This window comes from Cantharellus anzutake (assembly GCF_015039405.1).
Source record: "Cantharellus anzutake strain C23 chromosome Unknown EI90scaffold_4, whole genome shotgun sequence".
Taxonomy (NCBI): Eukaryota; Fungi; Basidiomycota; class Agaricomycetes; order Cantharellales; family Hydnaceae; genus Cantharellus; species Cantharellus anzutake.
This window is the reverse complement of record NW_024066954.1, coordinates 209,334-226,010: the sequence shown is the minus strand read 5'-3', so window position 1 is coordinate 226,010 and position 16,677 is coordinate 209,334. Positions and strand designations below refer to the sequence as shown.

Here is a 16,677-nt window from a genome sequence, read left to right as displayed (position 1 = left end):
CGAAGTGACTTGAGCCTGAGCCGTTAACGCTTTAAACTTTTTTGCCCTGTACGCTTAATTATGTTGGCAACCCGTAGGCTCACTGTGGCTGCAACAGGCAATGGGGAAGAGATTAAAGACCTTCACAACTCAGGAAGCGGATGCCGCCTTTTCTCGGACGTCTGATTTAGGAAAAATATTAATTGACGAAATCCTCCCATTAGAGCGTGCTGGCAACTAGGTTCTTAATTTCAGCTACACTCCCCAGAGCCTCCGCCAGTGATGGACAGTGGCTAAAGATCCTCTGTTACGCGTTTCTGGAAGTAGTTATACCTACGTTGGATAGGCAGGTACGCTATGGCATTCCCATTCACTGGGTGGGGGGAATCGATTACCCATCTGGAAATAGGAGGTGGGCCTCCATACGAGCATTCATTCCGTCCTATTTAGAGTCGAAATCATGGGGGTTGGGCGATCAGCAAAAAGTTGACCATGTGCGCACTTTTCCCTCGGGATGATGGTCGATCGACTCGAACATTGGATTAGGAGAAGTATGACCACCTTTGGTGTGGGTTCGGGACAAGTGTGGTCATAGCTGTTGTAATTAACGTTAACAGTTGGCTCGACTAGGCTGGTACCGTGCGCCTCAAGATATCAATACTTAAGAAATTGAGAATTAGAAAGTTATTGTGTATATATGCCGAAACGCCCATATTGCCATTTTACAGGTGTCTTTGTTGGACAGCCAGCAGCCAGGCGCTTATTTCTACGAACTCGCGACCCCATCGCTCCGAAACAGCGAAGTTGGTCAGGTATTTTAGTCGAAAGCCGATCGGCATCCAAGTGTCTGTACTTCGTCTACGCATCGGTGAAATTGGATTTAGAGTGCTAGTGAAGACCGAAGGGGAAGTTGGGGCTAGCGATCACACTGATTCTCATACATTCCCAAATAGAATCGACACACAACCCAACAGGAGCTGGTGACAATGGTCGCTGATGGATGTGTCGCACATTTCACTTCTTGGCATTTTAACGATCAATGGCGGCGGAACTGTCGAGTGCTGACGGGAGATGAAGCCGCCGCAGTGCGGATAGTCAAACGGGCATCCGATCATCACGGCCCACGAATCTAGACAAATCAGTATTGATTGCCACAATGAGGAAATTGAATTAGCATATCGTTGACGGTTGCCACTATTTCGAACTAAAGCTTTGAAACACTAATAGTGCCTACCGAAAGAAACGCAGTTCCCAAAAACAGTTCCAAGCAGGCCCCTGCATTGCATCTTTACACTTTCCTGCATAACTCCCTTCCGCGGGAGATCTGATCATGGCAAAGCTTGATCTCCACAGGTACGGCTAGCAGGCTAGCCATCAAGATGCCGAACGTATCCGCAAGACCAATAGCACCGATCTTGAACTCCCGTTCCTGGACTTGCCGTTCGAACGCGAGGGGATCCTGACTCACGACATCCAAATCCTCATGACCTACATGGTAGAACGCATTCACGCTAATAGATTCACACAGCGATGGAACCCCATGCTGTTGTGTCAAACCAAACTGGACCCAACTGGCTCAACGGCTGACTCACTATGCAGAACCTCCGCAAATTCCTTCAATAGCAATAAAGAATGCAACCCATAGGATGCTAGCGCTCTCATCGTCATCAGGCTGTCCGGTCTCCCCGGGAGGGATGATACCACGCGACGATTCAAGGAAGAGGAAGATCAAAATGAATGCTTGTAAGATTGCAGGCACCGGGAGGTACTTTCGAGGAAGCGGAGGGAGGCCTAGTGAGATGGAAGAGCGGGAGAGAAAAACGGTTGTTTGATAGATCAGCTGTGGAGGGTGTTAGAAGATGCTGATAATTTGAAAGTTCCATCACGTAGCAAGGCACAAACCTGCCAGAGCGGATAATAATCTCTAATGCTCTTCACGATGTGACTCAGCACAGGGTGTTGGGAAGGTTTAGGGACTGCAAAAATTAGTGTAGGAGATATGCCTTGATTGATTGTGTATTCAAACTTTGAGAGGGACGTTGATCTCGTCAGAACAAAATATAGAATCTCTGCGTGAGGATTACATACTGTGTAGACACAAACTGCAAGGTAGGGGTTCGCTGAGTCCGTGACAAACTCCTTTTCAAGATTGGCATTGGGGTACTCACATAATGAGGCCATATATCGCAATATCAGAGGGTGAACGAGACGCCATTTGTCAGCGGGAGTTAGGGAAACGGACGGGGCACCGGAGGAGGCATTTGAGGTTATGATCATGCTCGGGCTTTCTGCCGGGTTTTCAGTCGATGGAGTCCCCATGTAATGATCATGTTCGAAAGGTGTATAGGCCCCTGCATTCAGAAAGTTGGTTGCAGTGGGAAGAACGTGGAAATAGGCTAATGGTATCACGAAGGGTAGCAACTAGAAGCTCCGTCATTGGGTGGACGTTCGATGTGAGCACAGAACGGCTCACCGACGAAAGGCCCACGCCGAGCTGTACCCCAAGACCCCTCAGAACCCACCATAAGCCTGCTCCGAGAAGTCCGGCGCATCCAGTGCCAGACGCGAAATATCCTAATGCATCACCGGAAACCCCGCTCGATGTATACGTTGTCGACAGTTGAAGGAAGGTGAGTTCGCCGAGGCCAGAGGAGAGTGACGCTAAAGCAATGCCCAGCAGACGCATCGAGAGATGATTAAAGGCGGCCACAACCTTGGGAAATTAAGATATGAATGAGATCCCGCGTCGGAGGTCGCAGCTGTGAATACAAACAGTCATCCCCATAACACTCATAAAGCAGCATCCAATAATCCTTTGTTTATACTGTATCTTCCCTTTGAGGAGGTAAGGCCATCCAATTTTGGTCGCTAGAGAAGGAGTAACACCGCAGAATGCGATGACCCCCTGTAGCGAGTGGGAGAATGCAACATGGAATGAAGTGAGACACCAGTTTTACGGAAACCCCTGGGTATTCTGGTCGTACCTTGGGTGTCCCGGTGGGGACGAGATCTAATGCAGCAGACAGAATAATCACATACAACACTTAACAACAGTGGAATCAATGAGCGCCTAGGGGGTCAAAGCACACACACCATTGCCAATCGTCCCAAATAAGAAGAAGCATATTCGAAGCCTCAGAACAAGGTTTCTGAAGAGGCTAGGGTGTGACATGAGTTACCGGCAAAAATTCCCGTGTACTGTTCTGGCATGACCAACCGGTCACGCATTGTCCAGTTTGGAGCGTGACACCGGACATCCGACCGATGGGTGACAGCCAACAGGCCGAGACCAGAACTGCGTGACACACGACCGCAAAGTCGTTAAACTAGGAAGGTAAAAAGCAAAAGCAAAAGACATAGCATAAAACTAGTACATCCACGATAAGAAAAAAAAAAGTATCACAGGCCGGCAATGTCGACCAGGGGGTAAAAGCTCAGGCGGCACCAGGGCGGGCGTCGCGCCGACCTCGAGCCCAGGGCCGTCGACCAAGAGCGCCCAATTGCTACTTAAAAACGCCGAGCGCGGCTTAGGCAATTGGGTTCATATGGGTAGTTCCGCGTGAACTAGGACAGTTCCTAGGAACATCCACACAGCCTACGCGCCGTAGACCAGGTGTCCCCCTAAAGACTCGCAGAGTCATGAGGTAACACCTCCGTTGGTTTCCAACCCCCTGACGAGGGCGCAGCCCGAACAGACAACCGAGCCCAGGGTCCACCCCTAAATCCCAAGAAACCTCACCAATCACCCCACCCACCTTAGACCTAACCAACCAGCCCAAACCGCCGTGCGGAGCTCACGAGACTACACATGTCACCTTCCCAATGCCCCACCCCAATGATGCCCTTACATATCATTCACCAAACGTGACTGGCTCCTGCCTGACACATAATAGCTACCCAGACGATCCCTGGCCACTATACGTCCATGGCGGCGCAACCAGAAATGCCCCCTCACCCAATCCAACCACCTTGACTCACGACTGCTCTGCATTCCCCATATCTGGACTGCAACGCCCCGAGAAATACATGTCTGCCTAAACCTCAACGAACCCCAAGGCCGCTAAAGTGGCCCTCGGCCATGGAAGGTTTAAACGTCCCACGCTCTCCGCGCTCGACACCCAACGCAAAACCCACACACGATATCCCTAACGCGACATTGAAACATCAGCAACACTCTGTTGAAACCCCGAGTAGTAACCTATGTGCGACAGTCTATGTTCCAGAACCCACCCCATCACCCACCGCCCTGCTGCGAGTACCCATACAACCTATCCGAACTAACGCATATTACAACCAAATGAGCATTACAAACGTCATGTCCCACTGAGAGGCCAGCCCGCCTGCCGGTCTAAGTCAGACCATCACTGCCAAACCTCCGCCCTGACAGGACCACAGCAACCTGGCAAGGAAAACTGCTATACCTTACAATTCAACCAGACCCCGGCCCCACCCTCACATGCCAAACTGCCCTTATGTCCCGGCCTTGAGATGCTGTCAACCCCAAGCACTAAAACCCCCTGGCTGTCAACTAAATGCATAAGCTAAACCCAAACCGCTGCGACTCAACGTTTAATTCGCCCTGACGCAAAAAAATTCCAATAATGCAACGTCGTATGCGCCAACCAAGTGAAAACCCGGAAAGCACCTAGACTAACATTGTACTGCCCCCAAACCCCGAACTGCCATTCGCATACGTCAGCCTGTTCCAAACACCGGGACACCCCAGTAGCTGGAAATAAAAGCGGGTAACTCCGCAGAAACTGTGTCAGTTTCCCCTAGTCCGCCCACCGACCTAGCCCCCTAACAAGCTCCCCACTAAACCATGGAGGTAAATACCCCCCTGCCCACTCTACAACCTCTGACAAGGTCTCAGTCCGAACAGTCATTCACACCCCTCCATACAACCTTTCAAACCCAGCTGACGTCTGAGGATGAACACATGATAGCGGCCAACCGCAAAACTTCGCAGTCACTATCGCTGACCAAGTGGAGGACGAGAATATCTCCGACTCTGACTCCGACAACCCAGACACTGCCCAATATAGCCCCCTCCTTGGGAAAAATCATCAAGGAAGCGGGAAAAACAAAGATCTCACTTCAGCAACCGAAAATGAAACGAGGAAACACGCGAGATCACCCACTGCCGCGAGAATTCAAGGCCCCCTAAAGCCCCCCCGCTTCCTCCCTCTAAAAGCGATGAGGCCCCCCCTCATTACACCCCAGAACCAAAAATCCTCCCTCGTGCCTACTCCCGACGTCTTCGACCTCGGGTCGGGTGGTTCGGCAGCCTTCCAAAAAAACACAAACCCCATTGAATTCCCCCCATCCCGAAGCCCGGCCACTGAAGGCAACGGATCCCCCATCGCCACCGACCAACCAACCTTCATGCCGGTAACCGCTGAACAACCCGACGACGGAAGAGATGATCTTAACTGGCTACCACTAGCACCCGACCTAGCAAACTTTTACGCACACGGCCTCCACCCAGGCCGCCTCCTTGAAGGAGTGAACCCCGACCGTGCCAAAGCCTGGTTAGAAAAGGCAGGTGTTATCCTAGCCATGCCCCTTGACGCCGCCCACGGCGAAGAAAACACTAGTAACTTCCAAACCAACATGGAAGCCTTTCTAGAAAGGGCGTTCCCAGACCAAGTCAGGGAAGTAAACATCATCCCCCCTGTCCCTATTGACCTTAGACATGGTGGAACCCCCCAATATACCAAACCGTGGGGCTTCCTAATCGAAGGCCTAATCCCCAATTTGCCAACCTCCTTGTACATGAACACCTATGGATATGCAAAATGTTCGGGTTCATCACCATCGGCACTAGATTCAAACCCTCATCCTTCATGATTTCTATTGTGGGAATGGGTAACAGGCTAAAAGACGTGAACAACATAAAAGAAGTTGTCAAACAAACAATCTCCAAAAACCCGAGCCCCTTCCAAAAATTCCTCAAGGAGGCAAGTATGACAGACAATCAGATAAGGGAAATCATGGACAGTGTCAGCATAATCCTGAGAGGATATGCCCCCAATGGGAAGGAAAACAATGAGAACACTGAAGAAAAAAGAAGACCAACCTCTGACAAATTGGTAACCATGTGGGAGTTGCATATGGACCCCCCCTTCAAGACCCTCAAGGAGGCGCATGAAACTCCACATGATCAATGGTCCCAATCTTTCAGAACAGCCTCATTTGTAAGTGAAAAAACTCAGGCTGTTATGGAAATGGAGAATCTTATGGTCCGTGACAGGCAACCAGACCTTGAGGCCCTTTGCTATGGAAATGGGCCTAGACTCCTATAGACCAGGCACACAGGTAAGATATTTCTTACTTCTTCTCACTTCATTCTCTGCCAAACCCCATGCCAAGCTTTCCCACTGGGTTTTGGTGCTGGCTGGGGGATTTGTTGATTTCCAAAGGACTTCCTTTGGCCATTATAACATTTGTATTAGATAGATACAAGTCATATGATATGTATGGCAATTGCCAAGATGTTTTCTCATTATTGAATACATAACCCACAAACCTTGTACCGCAATTGTAACATCCTCACCATTGTGCCACCACTGTAAACTCAACCTGTAACCTTGGAACCATGTCCACCTCCCTATTCATCCTCTCCATGACAAAACCGCAGCGAGGAGGGCATTCCCACGCCCAACCTCCTGCTGCCCGCTCCCACCAGTCCACCGGGTGGTTGAGCGGTCACTCCCATCCAACCAGAAGTTCCCTATCAGGAACTGTAGCCTATCCCACCTCCTTAGGAGAGGGATATAGTCCAGGCAGCTCCAGAATGTCTGGCCCCGCACCCACGGGTCCCACTTCCCACGGTCACTCACTACCGTGCACTGGTCCACCAGCCCGCTTTCCCCAACAACCCCCGCTACTGGTACGCTCCCATGAGCGCCAAGTCACCGATAGCCACCAACTGGGTGACTCCCTTTGGGAGTCCCAGTATCCCATGCTACCGGTACGCTCCATTGAGCGCCAAGTCACCGCTAGCCAACTGCTCCCAGCATGCCCGCTACCGGCACGCTCCCAGGAGTGCCAAGTCCCCGTTAGCAGACAGCCAGGTGGCTCCCTCAAGGAGCCCGTGTCATACTCGCTACCGGTACGCTCCCAGGAGTGCCAAGTTACCGTTGGCCAACCCACAGGTTACACTGCCAGACACTCATCCCATTCCGCTCTCCCTCCGATGGCTACGCAGCCACCTCCATTAGTGAGCCGAACGGCTCAGGTTGGGTTCCCCGGAACCCGTTCCTGTAACATTGGTGCCCCAACCCTGGTCGCACCATCATCAAACTCAATCGTGCGACCTCAAGCTCACACACAGGAGGATTACTCATCTAACTTAGGCACTGTCAACTCAGACTATCAGTATTCCACTATCCCACTAAAGCGTGTGCTAGACGAGTTTTCATCACCACAGAGATTCTATTATGAGCGCGCGCCTATGGACATGCTACGTGAATGGCAACGGCTGGGCCCAGACAACATAGAGGTTCAGCCATTCCGTAAACTGACTACAGGCTCCTCCACCTCCTACCGTCTCATTGACGAGTGCTGTAAACAGCTGACCCTAATCCTTCGTGCGATGGACCACTTCACCCAAACCATCTCCGGTTCCAACCTCATCCGTGCCACGTTCAAGGCAGATCCAGAACAGATTGTCTACTCCACATTGATCACGTCAGGCTGGACTGAGCTAAGCACCTTACATCTGTTGGAGGACAGCCTCGAAACATGTATTTACATATGTTTGTGCCGACAATTTTATTAAGCGGTCTACTGTCATCTTGTCCAACCCCGGCCCTGGAACTGCCATAACCCTATATTTTCTATAACATCGAATTTGGAGCTATCTACAGCGAAAACTAGCTGACTTTGTTCTGCACTTTGAACATGCTAAGGAGGTCCTCGCCCTCACACAGTCCCGAGCAGCGAGCTCCCGTTTCGTCACAACCGACCCCTCATTGGCACCAGTACGACCTCGCACACCTGAGGTCATTGCGATCCCGCCCGCTGCAGAAAAATTGGAGTTGCCCTCACTACACCCGTCCTCAGCACCAGATGGCACAGTTGCAGCTTGTACGTCGAGCACAGAACGCCGCAACAGCTCGACACCCCAGTCTCGTCAAATGACCGTTCCTGCGCAACACTCATTTGAGCTGGCGCATCCATTGGTGCAACTTCGCCCAAGCGTGGCAGGTTCATTATGCGCAGGGCACCTCACCGGCTCAACCTGTCGCAAGACCGAATCGATGTCACTGGCTGCTCAGTTGGTTCGGCCGGCTGCAGACTGTTCAACAAGCTCAATGGGCACTATCAGCCCTTCACGTTATGCATCCTGTCTGTTGAGTGCCATGCACCTTGACGGTTCGACACAGCTCGTAGTGGATCCGGCGCTTCCAACCATCCAGATGGACCGACCATCTGTTCCTTCACAACATTCACCCGAGCCATCACACATACATGAATTGCTCCGTCCAGATGTGTCCTGTCTGTCGAGTGTAACACACCTTGACGGTTCAATGCATCGCGTGGCTGCATCATTACCTCCGATCGTGCAGTCAGACCAGCTAGCAGCTTTATGGCAGGGTTCGCTTGAGCGGGCACGCCCGTTAGTACAACTTCGTCAAGTTGTGGCATATGCACCAAGCGCGAGGCGCTTCGCTAGCCCAATCTGTCGCAAGGTCAAACTGGCATCACTTGCTAATCAGTTGGATCGACCAGCTGTCTCATCGCTTAGACCAACGTCCCTGTTCAGGCATTGTCCAGTTGCGGACCGTCCAATAAGCGTGACGGAATCCATTGGCCCTTCACATTGCCAGGTTGAACCGTTGTCCTTGTCGGTTCAGTCAAACCTCCCGATTGATGCGTCCTGCACATCAAGCGCAATGAACCTTGCCAGTTCGACACGGTACATAGCGGAATCTAGCTCCCCGACTATCCAGACGGACCGACTGTCTGATCTTGCGCAGCACCCACTGGGGCCACGTTCATCGGAGCTGGCATGTCCAATCAGCTTGACACCTTCCGTGGCCGAGTTAACATCACAATCTGGCCAGTTGGGTTCCATTACTGGTCCCTCACGGTGTCTGCCTGAGCCAATACACTCAGATGAGCTGCATCGCTTAGTCATGGCCTGGTCATTGAGCGCGGTACACATCTCCAGCTTGACGCATCATGCGGCGTTTAAGTGCCCAACTGTCCAGTTGGATCACCCAGCTACACCCTCGTGGCACCCACGCAAGTTGGCATGCTCAGACGAGCCATCGAGCTCAGTTTCCACCTCAACTGCAATGTACACGGTCAGGTTGATGTGTCATATGGGTGAGCCGATACCATTGCAAATCCAGCTGGGATCTCCAACCGGCCCTTCACAGCATCCACCCGAGCGGACACGTTCCGACGAGTTGCTTCGTTCAGTCACGGCCTGTTGGATGGGTGCGGTCCAACCCACCAGCTCATCATCCCACCTGGCTAAGTCAACGTTAAAACCCCTGGCTAACCAGTCAGATCAACTGGCTGTCCCTTTGCAGCGTCCAGTTGAGTCAGCATGTCCATTCGAACAGCACTGCTCAATTGTGGATCATTTGTCAAACACAACATACTCTTTCAGCTCGACACCTCGCAAGTTTGAATCATCGACCTCGCTCCATCCACTGTCCCATTCAGTTGTGACCTGTTCATCGAGCACAACTTCAAGCTTCATTGGTTTGACACGTCGTAAGGTCGGATCCGCGTCCCTGCCTGTTCGTTCAGACAGTGCGGCCATCTCTTCATGCCACCCTCTCGTGTTGGCTTGTTTGAATAAGCCGGATGGCCCAGTTCCCGCTAGCTCAGCGATGGCAATGCATGTAGTCAGAGTGAGGCCTCACACGGCCAGGCAGATGTCACCACTCATCCAATCGGGACCGCTGGTTGCATCTGCGTCTCATCCCCATGACTCAGAACGCCTGCATGTGCTACATCAACCAGAGACTGCCCGCTCATTGAGCACAACCTACGCTATTAACATGGTGTGTTATATAGTTAGATCAATGCTCCCGATTGCCTTGCTGGATTCACCAGTCCTTCCCTCACGATGCCATCTCAAATCATCCTGCTTACGCGTGCCGGATCACTCAGTCGTGGTCAGCTTGACAAGTGCGGCACATTCCAGCAGCTCGACCCCCCTGTCAGGTCGAACGGTTACTCCTATGTGGCACTTACCTGAGCTGGCACGTCCAATTGATCCGTTTCGTCCAGTCAGGGCTCATTCTCCAAGAGTGATGCACTGCTCCCACAATCCGTCATGTTACATAGTCGAACTGAGGTTAACGGGACGACCGGAACGCCTGGTCACACCTTTGTGGAACCCGCCCAAGTGGTTCCCCGTTGATCTTTTGCGGCAGCCACCAGAGTTGACAAGTTCGGACGAGTCACATCGCTCAGATGTGACCTCTCCATCGAGTATGACCCGATACGCCAGCCTAGCGCGTCATGCCGTCAATTTGACATTATCGCTAGTCCAGTTACACTTGTGTCACGCGATCGAGCCGGCGCCCTCACTGGCCCAGTCGGTCCCTTTGGTTGCTATTTTGCGCTGTACTCCTGAGTCGCCAGACCCCTTGACTGATGACCCATCGAGCTTGATGCAACTAGTCAGCCTGACGCTCTTGTCCATTCTGTTGGGCCTTCCAGCAGCTTACTCCCGTCACCCTCGTGGGCTGGGAGGCTGGTATGATCCGTACCATCCAGCCAGTGCTGGATCACCACGGGTGACAAGTTACACCGGTTCGACGCGTCAAGCGATTGCGTATTCAGTCGTCATTGATGTCCAGACGCTCAACAGAGTTTTCCGCTGTGAAGTCATTATGTCCAACCCCCAGCTGGGTGGAACTCAGATTATGACGCTGATGTGGTCAAGGCACATTACCGACGCCAAGGGCAGCCATTTCCCAACTACCTCGCCCTTTGACGGTTGGATCCGTGAACTGCTACCTTTGCTTGTCAGGTCGGATTCTCTGGCGAATCCTCCACATCATTCATATGAGCTAGATGAACGGTACCATTCAGCCATGGCCGGTTCGTCGATTGCTGTGGTTTCCATCAATTTGATGGGCCAAATGATTGAGCCGGTGTCATTACCTGGAGTGGTCCATGATTCAAGTATGACACACTACGTCAGTATGAAGTGTCATGCCTCCAAATCGACGTTACCTCTCGCCCAGTCGTTTCCTCCAGACACCCCTTTGTGTCATCCTCCTGAGCTAGAGTGTTCACGCGAGCTGCAATGCTCAACCATGGCGCACCCACTACGCACGATGCATACTGTCACCGCAGCGTATTGTGCGATAGAGCTGACGTCTTTGCTGGGCCAGTTGAACCTGTCGACTGTCATTTCACGCCGTCCCCTGGAGTTAGCGCGTCTACTTGAGTCGTACAGTTCAGCGGTGGTCCATCCGTTGACCTTAGCGTATCGCCAGATGAACCTTCTGGCCGATCCCTTGCGATGCCCGACCGAGTCGGCATACTTGCGTGAGACAGATTACTCAGGGGTAGGAGAATCAAACAAGGACCATCTGGCTGTTCTTACATCCTGCGTTCTCGAACCTGGGTGTTCGCGCCATCTGTGTCACTCAGCCCTGACTAGTCGACCAATTGTGACAAATCACATCCGTTTATCGTGCCAAGCGGTCAAGCCGACCCCTTTATCTACTCTTGTAGGCCTATTGACTGTTTCTATGCACTCCCTTCTCGAGGCAGCACACTGGCAGTGGTCGCACCACTCGGTATCAGCACACACACTAATTAAGACTCGTCCCGCTAGTACATTGCACTGTGCAGACGAGTCGACATCCTCATACAACTGGCTGGATCTCCGTGCAGTACCCACTTGTCAACTCCCTGAGCCAGCATACCTGCATGGGCTATGTTGTTCGCCAGTAGCCCATCTATCGATCTCGGCGCGTTTCACCAGGATGACGCGCCAGGCGTCTGAGCCAGAATTCACGCATGTCCACTCAGGTCCTCTAGCTGATGCAGGTTACCATCTTCTCGAGCCGGCTCTTTCGTATGGCTCACACATGGTTTGTACATCGTTGGAAACGCATCCCATCAGATCAGCGCAACGTACGGTCAAGCCGCCCTTGCACGACCAGTCGGATCCACCGGTGGTTCCTGTCCACTGTCCTCTAGATTTGGCGTGCACCGTGATCCATCATGTAGTTGAGCCGTCATCCCCATTTGGTCTGTCAGATTTCTCGGCAATTCCTGCGACGTATTCCCTTGAGCAAGTACCTTCACGGGTATGGACACAGCCAGAGCTCGAGTTGTCGCACATGGAGCCACTACGAGCATCACTGTCCATGTCGTGTCCCAAATCTCTCAAACGGATATACACCGTATCGCTGTGCTTGGAAATGACAGGCACGATGCAAGCGCCGCCATGGCACCATCCTCGTGAGACGCGGTACCCACCGGATGTGGTACACCCCACATTGTGGCAGTCATCAAGCGTGGTTTTCATTCAGGTTGTGTGGTCAGCTACACATCGGACCCGACCAAGAGTGGACCTAGGAAGAGCCCTTATACCCCGTTGGTGGTCTCAGGTCGTACCAAGCCTGGCAAATTACATGCCATGCGGTGTTGTGCGAATTCAAGGCCATGATCATCCACATGGCATTTATAAGCATGGCAACAGCAGCATTATGATACAAGTTGCCTCCTTCCCTGCTGGAAGACTAAACGTTACACCGTGTTACCGCAAGAACCCGAGCTCCGACAGAAAAACCGTCGCCATGACTCGGCCCGAAAGCTCGCAGTGGCACCTCTTCCAGGCCAATTGCCTATGCATCTCTGTGTCCTCAACTACTCCTAGGTCCACAGCCGCATCGTCAGATCAGTCAAATCCGATCGTCCTACCACACCCTCTGAGATGGTCAAATCATCTGATCAAACGAGGGAATCCGCTTCCCAGCCCGGTCCATTCTGTCTTCCCAGTATCATACCGCGTGGTTGGTCTATCTCGACTAACTTCCGAACCCACGCAGTCCTTCCGCGTCCTTGCACACTCACCCTCCATTCAGTCACGTCGGTCCAGTGTAGGTGAAGAGGAGTTGAGCCCTCGAGATTCAATGACCGGGTTCTCAGAAAACCAGTCCCTCCGCCAGAGGACCGCCCCAAAAGGGACTTGCATTAAACAAGTCGTCGGCAAGGTCCTATCGTCATACTCGTTAAATACAGAGGACGAAAGATTCAACTTGGGTCTAATCAGACCAGCCTCTCCCTCCTTCCCTCCAAGCTATTTCTGAGACCCCTGGTCTCCAACTCGGCTCCATATTGGGCTGATGCAGGAAGGGATACGCGCGGTTCAGCGAACCTATTTACCATTGTTTGTTTCGAAAACTCCCGGACATTGTCTCTCTCCGTGCCCCCCCTCAGCACCCATTCCTAGCCTCTGAAGGCAGCCATGGCTGATCGAAATTCGCTGGGTAGCATCAGTGGCTGGGATGGGAGTTAAAGCCCACAGCGTGGTCATAGTATATCGGAAGCCACCGATATCAATTCTCAACAGCGACCTCCATGCCTCTGGTCATGGAGGGGAACTATCCGTACCTGCAACTGACTTCAGTTCGGTTGGCTACCCTCGATCTGCCAACCAAATACTACCGGCTATCCGGATCCGGTATCACCAGTTACAGTTTCCATTCCTTATTGTACCATACGTTTTCATGTCTCTATTACGACCAGACTCATCGAGTTCCAAGCTGTCGATCGTCACCCTCTCAGGGATCTCAGGGAGGTTAATCCCTTACGTTTTCACGTCTCTATTACGACCAGTTCCAAGCCATCGATCGTCACCCCCTCAGGGATCCCAGGGAGGTTAATCCTACCCCAAACTGCACCATGCACGAATCTTCGCACCTAACCCGGTCGTTGCCAAGTCACTCTGGCTGGGTAGTTCCCGGACCCGACTTCACTAGACATCTCTAACCCGACCACTCAACGCACATCCCATCTAGGGAGTCTACTAGCCACAGCATGTTTCCCCATACGCCATGCCCGCGCTGGTCGTTCCACCACGTAGACTCAATGAAGCAGGCTAGTCGACGCACGCGTTGTGCCCAAGGATCTCCTATCGGATCGAACTTCGACCTCGATCGTGGTGCCTACGACGGAAGGCTCACTCGCGAGCTAATGTATGACCCTCACAACATAATGCGCCAACAAGAGAGGCCTACAGTTTGGAGCCTTGGCTACGGCACACCCTCAACGCGCTGGTCTCACGAGACCCCACGTCTCCTGGAGAGGATTGTCTGCTCTCGTTACTGCCATCTGTGAACTTGCGGTGTTTGGTCGTACCGGCTGCGAACCGTGCCAAGAACGGTGTCTCTGATCGCTACAGCGCCCCTGCAGGTCGTCGCTCATACGCAACGTTTGTAATATTCGCATGGAGCACAAGTATGCGCGAGGTGTCCCTTCTGCGTCCTTACGCTCACACCAACAGCTCCGCCGCCAACGATGATCTACTGGCGTAGGTGCAGAGCGGAGGGGACTTCTCATGTCCAAAGTCATGGGCTCGATCTGCCAATCCGACTTCGTCCCCTAGAAGACATGGACAGGTCTAGGCGGGAAAACTCCCTTTGGCCCAGGGTTACTCAAGTCGGACGATGAGGGCATGATTGTCTCGCTCAGGTACAAGGGATGACGCCTTAACCCGGATCGTCCTGGATGCCGTCCCGGGTGCTACTGTTGACTCAAGCCGGAGATGGTTCCCTCCCCAGTGGACGTAACGGTTTTGACTGTTAGGATGCCAAACAACCTCACCACAGCCGCCCAGGTTCAGGCCGTGGCTGAGTACCACGGACAATGGACCCAAGCAGCTGGGCTCAGTCAGCACCGCCATGGAACTATGGACACTTTTGGCTGCTACCCCAGGGTCGGCCTTGTTGCCCGTGGTTTCAAAACCGCGTGGTCCCAAAGCTACTTCAACACCTGACGGCCCCGGAAGTTCCACTACCCAGCAACACCGACCCCAACAGGATCACCCACCTTATTACACCCTCGGTGGTGTCCATCACTATGCCGCGATGATCTCTAGGGTGAATCCCCTTTGCCAATGGATGAGACCGGCTCCCTCCCATGTAGATAGACCCAACTCCCGGGTTGGACACCAGGTACCGCGCCACCCCGATGACTCAAGGTGGACTACCAGTGGGGAAACGGCTGCCGAAGAGCGTGGAGAAAAACTAAGGGAGATTGGGGTGCCAAATCAACAGCTACATTCTGTCTTTGATTATTCATCTCGGAAGGATAGAGAGCGACTGCAAGAACCAATGATCGCCCAGGCTGTCTTGTGAGGCTTCCAACCAATTTAGTACAGATGAAACGAGACAAAGCCGGCATACAACCTACATTCAATCCCAGCTCTATCCCTCCAACTCCTCCTATGTGGGTTGGGTGACCATCCCGGATCTTCTATCGTGCACAGGCCACCTCCAAGCTGTTGTGTTTAGAATGCCAATGTCCATATTAAGCCAAGCACAACCCTATGTGAAGGAGGGGGATTTCCACGTGGGAAACAGGACATGCCACACTACCTGGTCCGAGTCGTCTAACTGGACTACAGATGGATGATCCAATTTCAGGACACCTAGGATCCCTGGTCTATTCCTAACATGATTGTACACAAGATCATGCTGCCCAAGTTCGTTGCTGGACCAGAGCCAGATGAAGTCTAGGACCACATCTGTAAGGATGGTCTCCAAGCTCCATTCCTAAACCAAGGCCAGCAACACTGGGAACCTGGGCTCTTGGATAATCAGAGGAAAGACATTGCTGTCACACTGGCCCATAAGAGTCTGGGGGGCGATGTTATGGAAATGGAGAATCTTATGGTCCGTGACAGGCAACCAGACCTTGAGGCCCTTTGCTATGGAAATGGGCCTAGACTCCTATAGACCAGGCACACAGGTAAGATATTTCTTACTTCTTCTCACTTCATTCTCTGCCAAACCCCATGCCAAGCTTTCCCACTGGGTTTTGGTGCTGGCTGGGGGATTTGTTGATTTCCAAAGGACTTCCTTTGGCCATTATAACATTTGTATTAGATAGATACAAGTCATATGATATGTATGGCAATTGCCAAGATGTTTTCTCATTATTGAATACATAACCCACAAACCTTGTACCGCAATTGTAACATCCTCACCATTGTGCCACCACTGTAAACTCAACCTGTAACCTTGGAACCATGTCCACCTCCCTATTCATCCTCTCCATGACAAAACCGCAGCGAGGAGGGCATTCCCACGCCCAACCTCCTGCTGCCCGCTCCCACCAGTCCACCGGGTGGTTGAGCGGTCACTCCCATCCAACCAGAAGTTCCCTATCAGGAACTGTAGCCTATCCCACCTCCTTAGGAGAGGGATATAGTCCAGGCAGCTCCAGAATGTCTGGCCCCGCACCCGCGGGTCCCACTTCCCATGGTCACTCACTACCATGCACTGGTCCACCAGCCCGCTTTCCCCAACAACCCCCGCTACCGGTACGCTCCCATGAGCGCCAAGTCACCGATAGCCACCAACTGGGTGACTCCCTTTGGGAGTCCCAGTATCCCATGCTACCGGTACGCTCCATTGAGCGCCAAGTCACCGCTAGCCAACTGCTCCCAGCACGCCCACTACCGGCACGCTCCCAGGAGTGCCA

At 52.5% G+C, this 16,677-nt stretch overlaps 4 protein-coding genes across 4 annotated transcripts; 3 read left to right on the top strand and 1 right to left on the bottom strand.

Moving 5' to 3' along the window:
- Window positions 1-1,208: 1,208 nt before the first annotated feature.
- On the bottom strand, window positions 1,209-3,234 carry EI90DRAFT_2965470 (batten's disease protein Cln3). Its single transcript, XM_039055530.1, has 9 exons — window positions 3,073-3,234; window positions 2,964-3,022; window positions 2,753-2,884; window positions 2,453-2,692; window positions 2,148-2,400; window positions 2,068-2,099; window positions 1,882-2,004; window positions 1,572-1,819; window positions 1,209-1,490 (listed from the first exon to the last, which is right to left on the bottom strand). The coding sequence occupies exons 1-9, from the start codon at window positions 3,149-3,151 to the stop codon at window positions 1,268-1,270; spliced, it is 1,389 nt and encodes a 462-aa protein (XP_038922136.1). The 5' UTR covers window positions 3,152-3,234; the 3' UTR covers window positions 1,209-1,267.
- Window positions 3,235-4,718: 1,484 nt separating this feature from the next.
- Window positions 4,719-6,002, top strand: EI90DRAFT_1703894 (uncharacterized protein). Its single transcript, XM_039052040.1, has 3 exons — window positions 4,719-4,807; window positions 4,853-5,779; window positions 5,855-6,002. Exons 2-3 carry the CDS (start codon window positions 5,176-5,178, stop codon window positions 5,857-5,859), a joined length of 609 nt encoding a protein of 202 aa, XP_038922135.1. The 5' UTR covers window positions 4,719-4,807; window positions 4,853-5,175; the 3' UTR covers window positions 5,860-6,002.
- Window positions 6,003-6,775: 773 nt separating this feature from the next.
- EI90DRAFT_3116346 (uncharacterized protein) lies at window positions 6,776-13,280 on the top strand (the record flags this gene model as incomplete). Its single annotated transcript, XM_039062885.1, has 2 exons — window positions 6,776-7,727; window positions 7,861-13,280. The coding sequence occupies 2 exons, from the start codon at window positions 6,776-6,778 to the stop codon at window positions 13,278-13,280; spliced, it is 6,372 nt and encodes a 2,123-aa protein (XP_038922134.1).
- Window positions 13,281-14,873: 1,593 nt separating this feature from the next.
- EI90DRAFT_3116345 (uncharacterized protein) lies at window positions 14,874-15,329 on the top strand (the record flags this gene model as incomplete). Its single annotated transcript, XM_039062884.1, has 1 exon — window positions 14,874-15,329. The coding sequence occupies one exon, from the start codon at window positions 14,874-14,876 to the stop codon at window positions 15,327-15,329; it is 456 nt and encodes a 151-aa protein (XP_038922133.1).
- Between the last annotated feature and the right edge of the window lie 1,348 nt (window positions 15,330-16,677).

Excerpts from the sequence above, each read along its gene's own strand:
- EI90DRAFT_2965470 (XM_039055530.1), bottom strand. The coding sequence starts at position 3,151 with ATGTCACACCCTAGCCTCTTCAGAAACCTTGTTCTGAGGCTTCGAATA. Across the intron at positions 2,693-2,752 it reads TGAGTGTTATGGGGATGACT|GTTGTGGCCGCCTTTAATCA; the intron begins GTTTGTATTCAC and ends TAATTTCCCAAG. Across the intron at positions 2,401-2,452 it reads TCGGCGTGGGCCTTTCGTCG|TTGCTACCCTTCGTGATACC; the intron begins GTGAGCCGTTCT and ends CGGAGCTTCTAG.
- EI90DRAFT_1703894 (XM_039052040.1), top strand. The coding sequence starts at position 5,176 with ATGAGGCCCCCCCTCATTACACCCCAGAACCAAAAATCCTCCCTCGTG.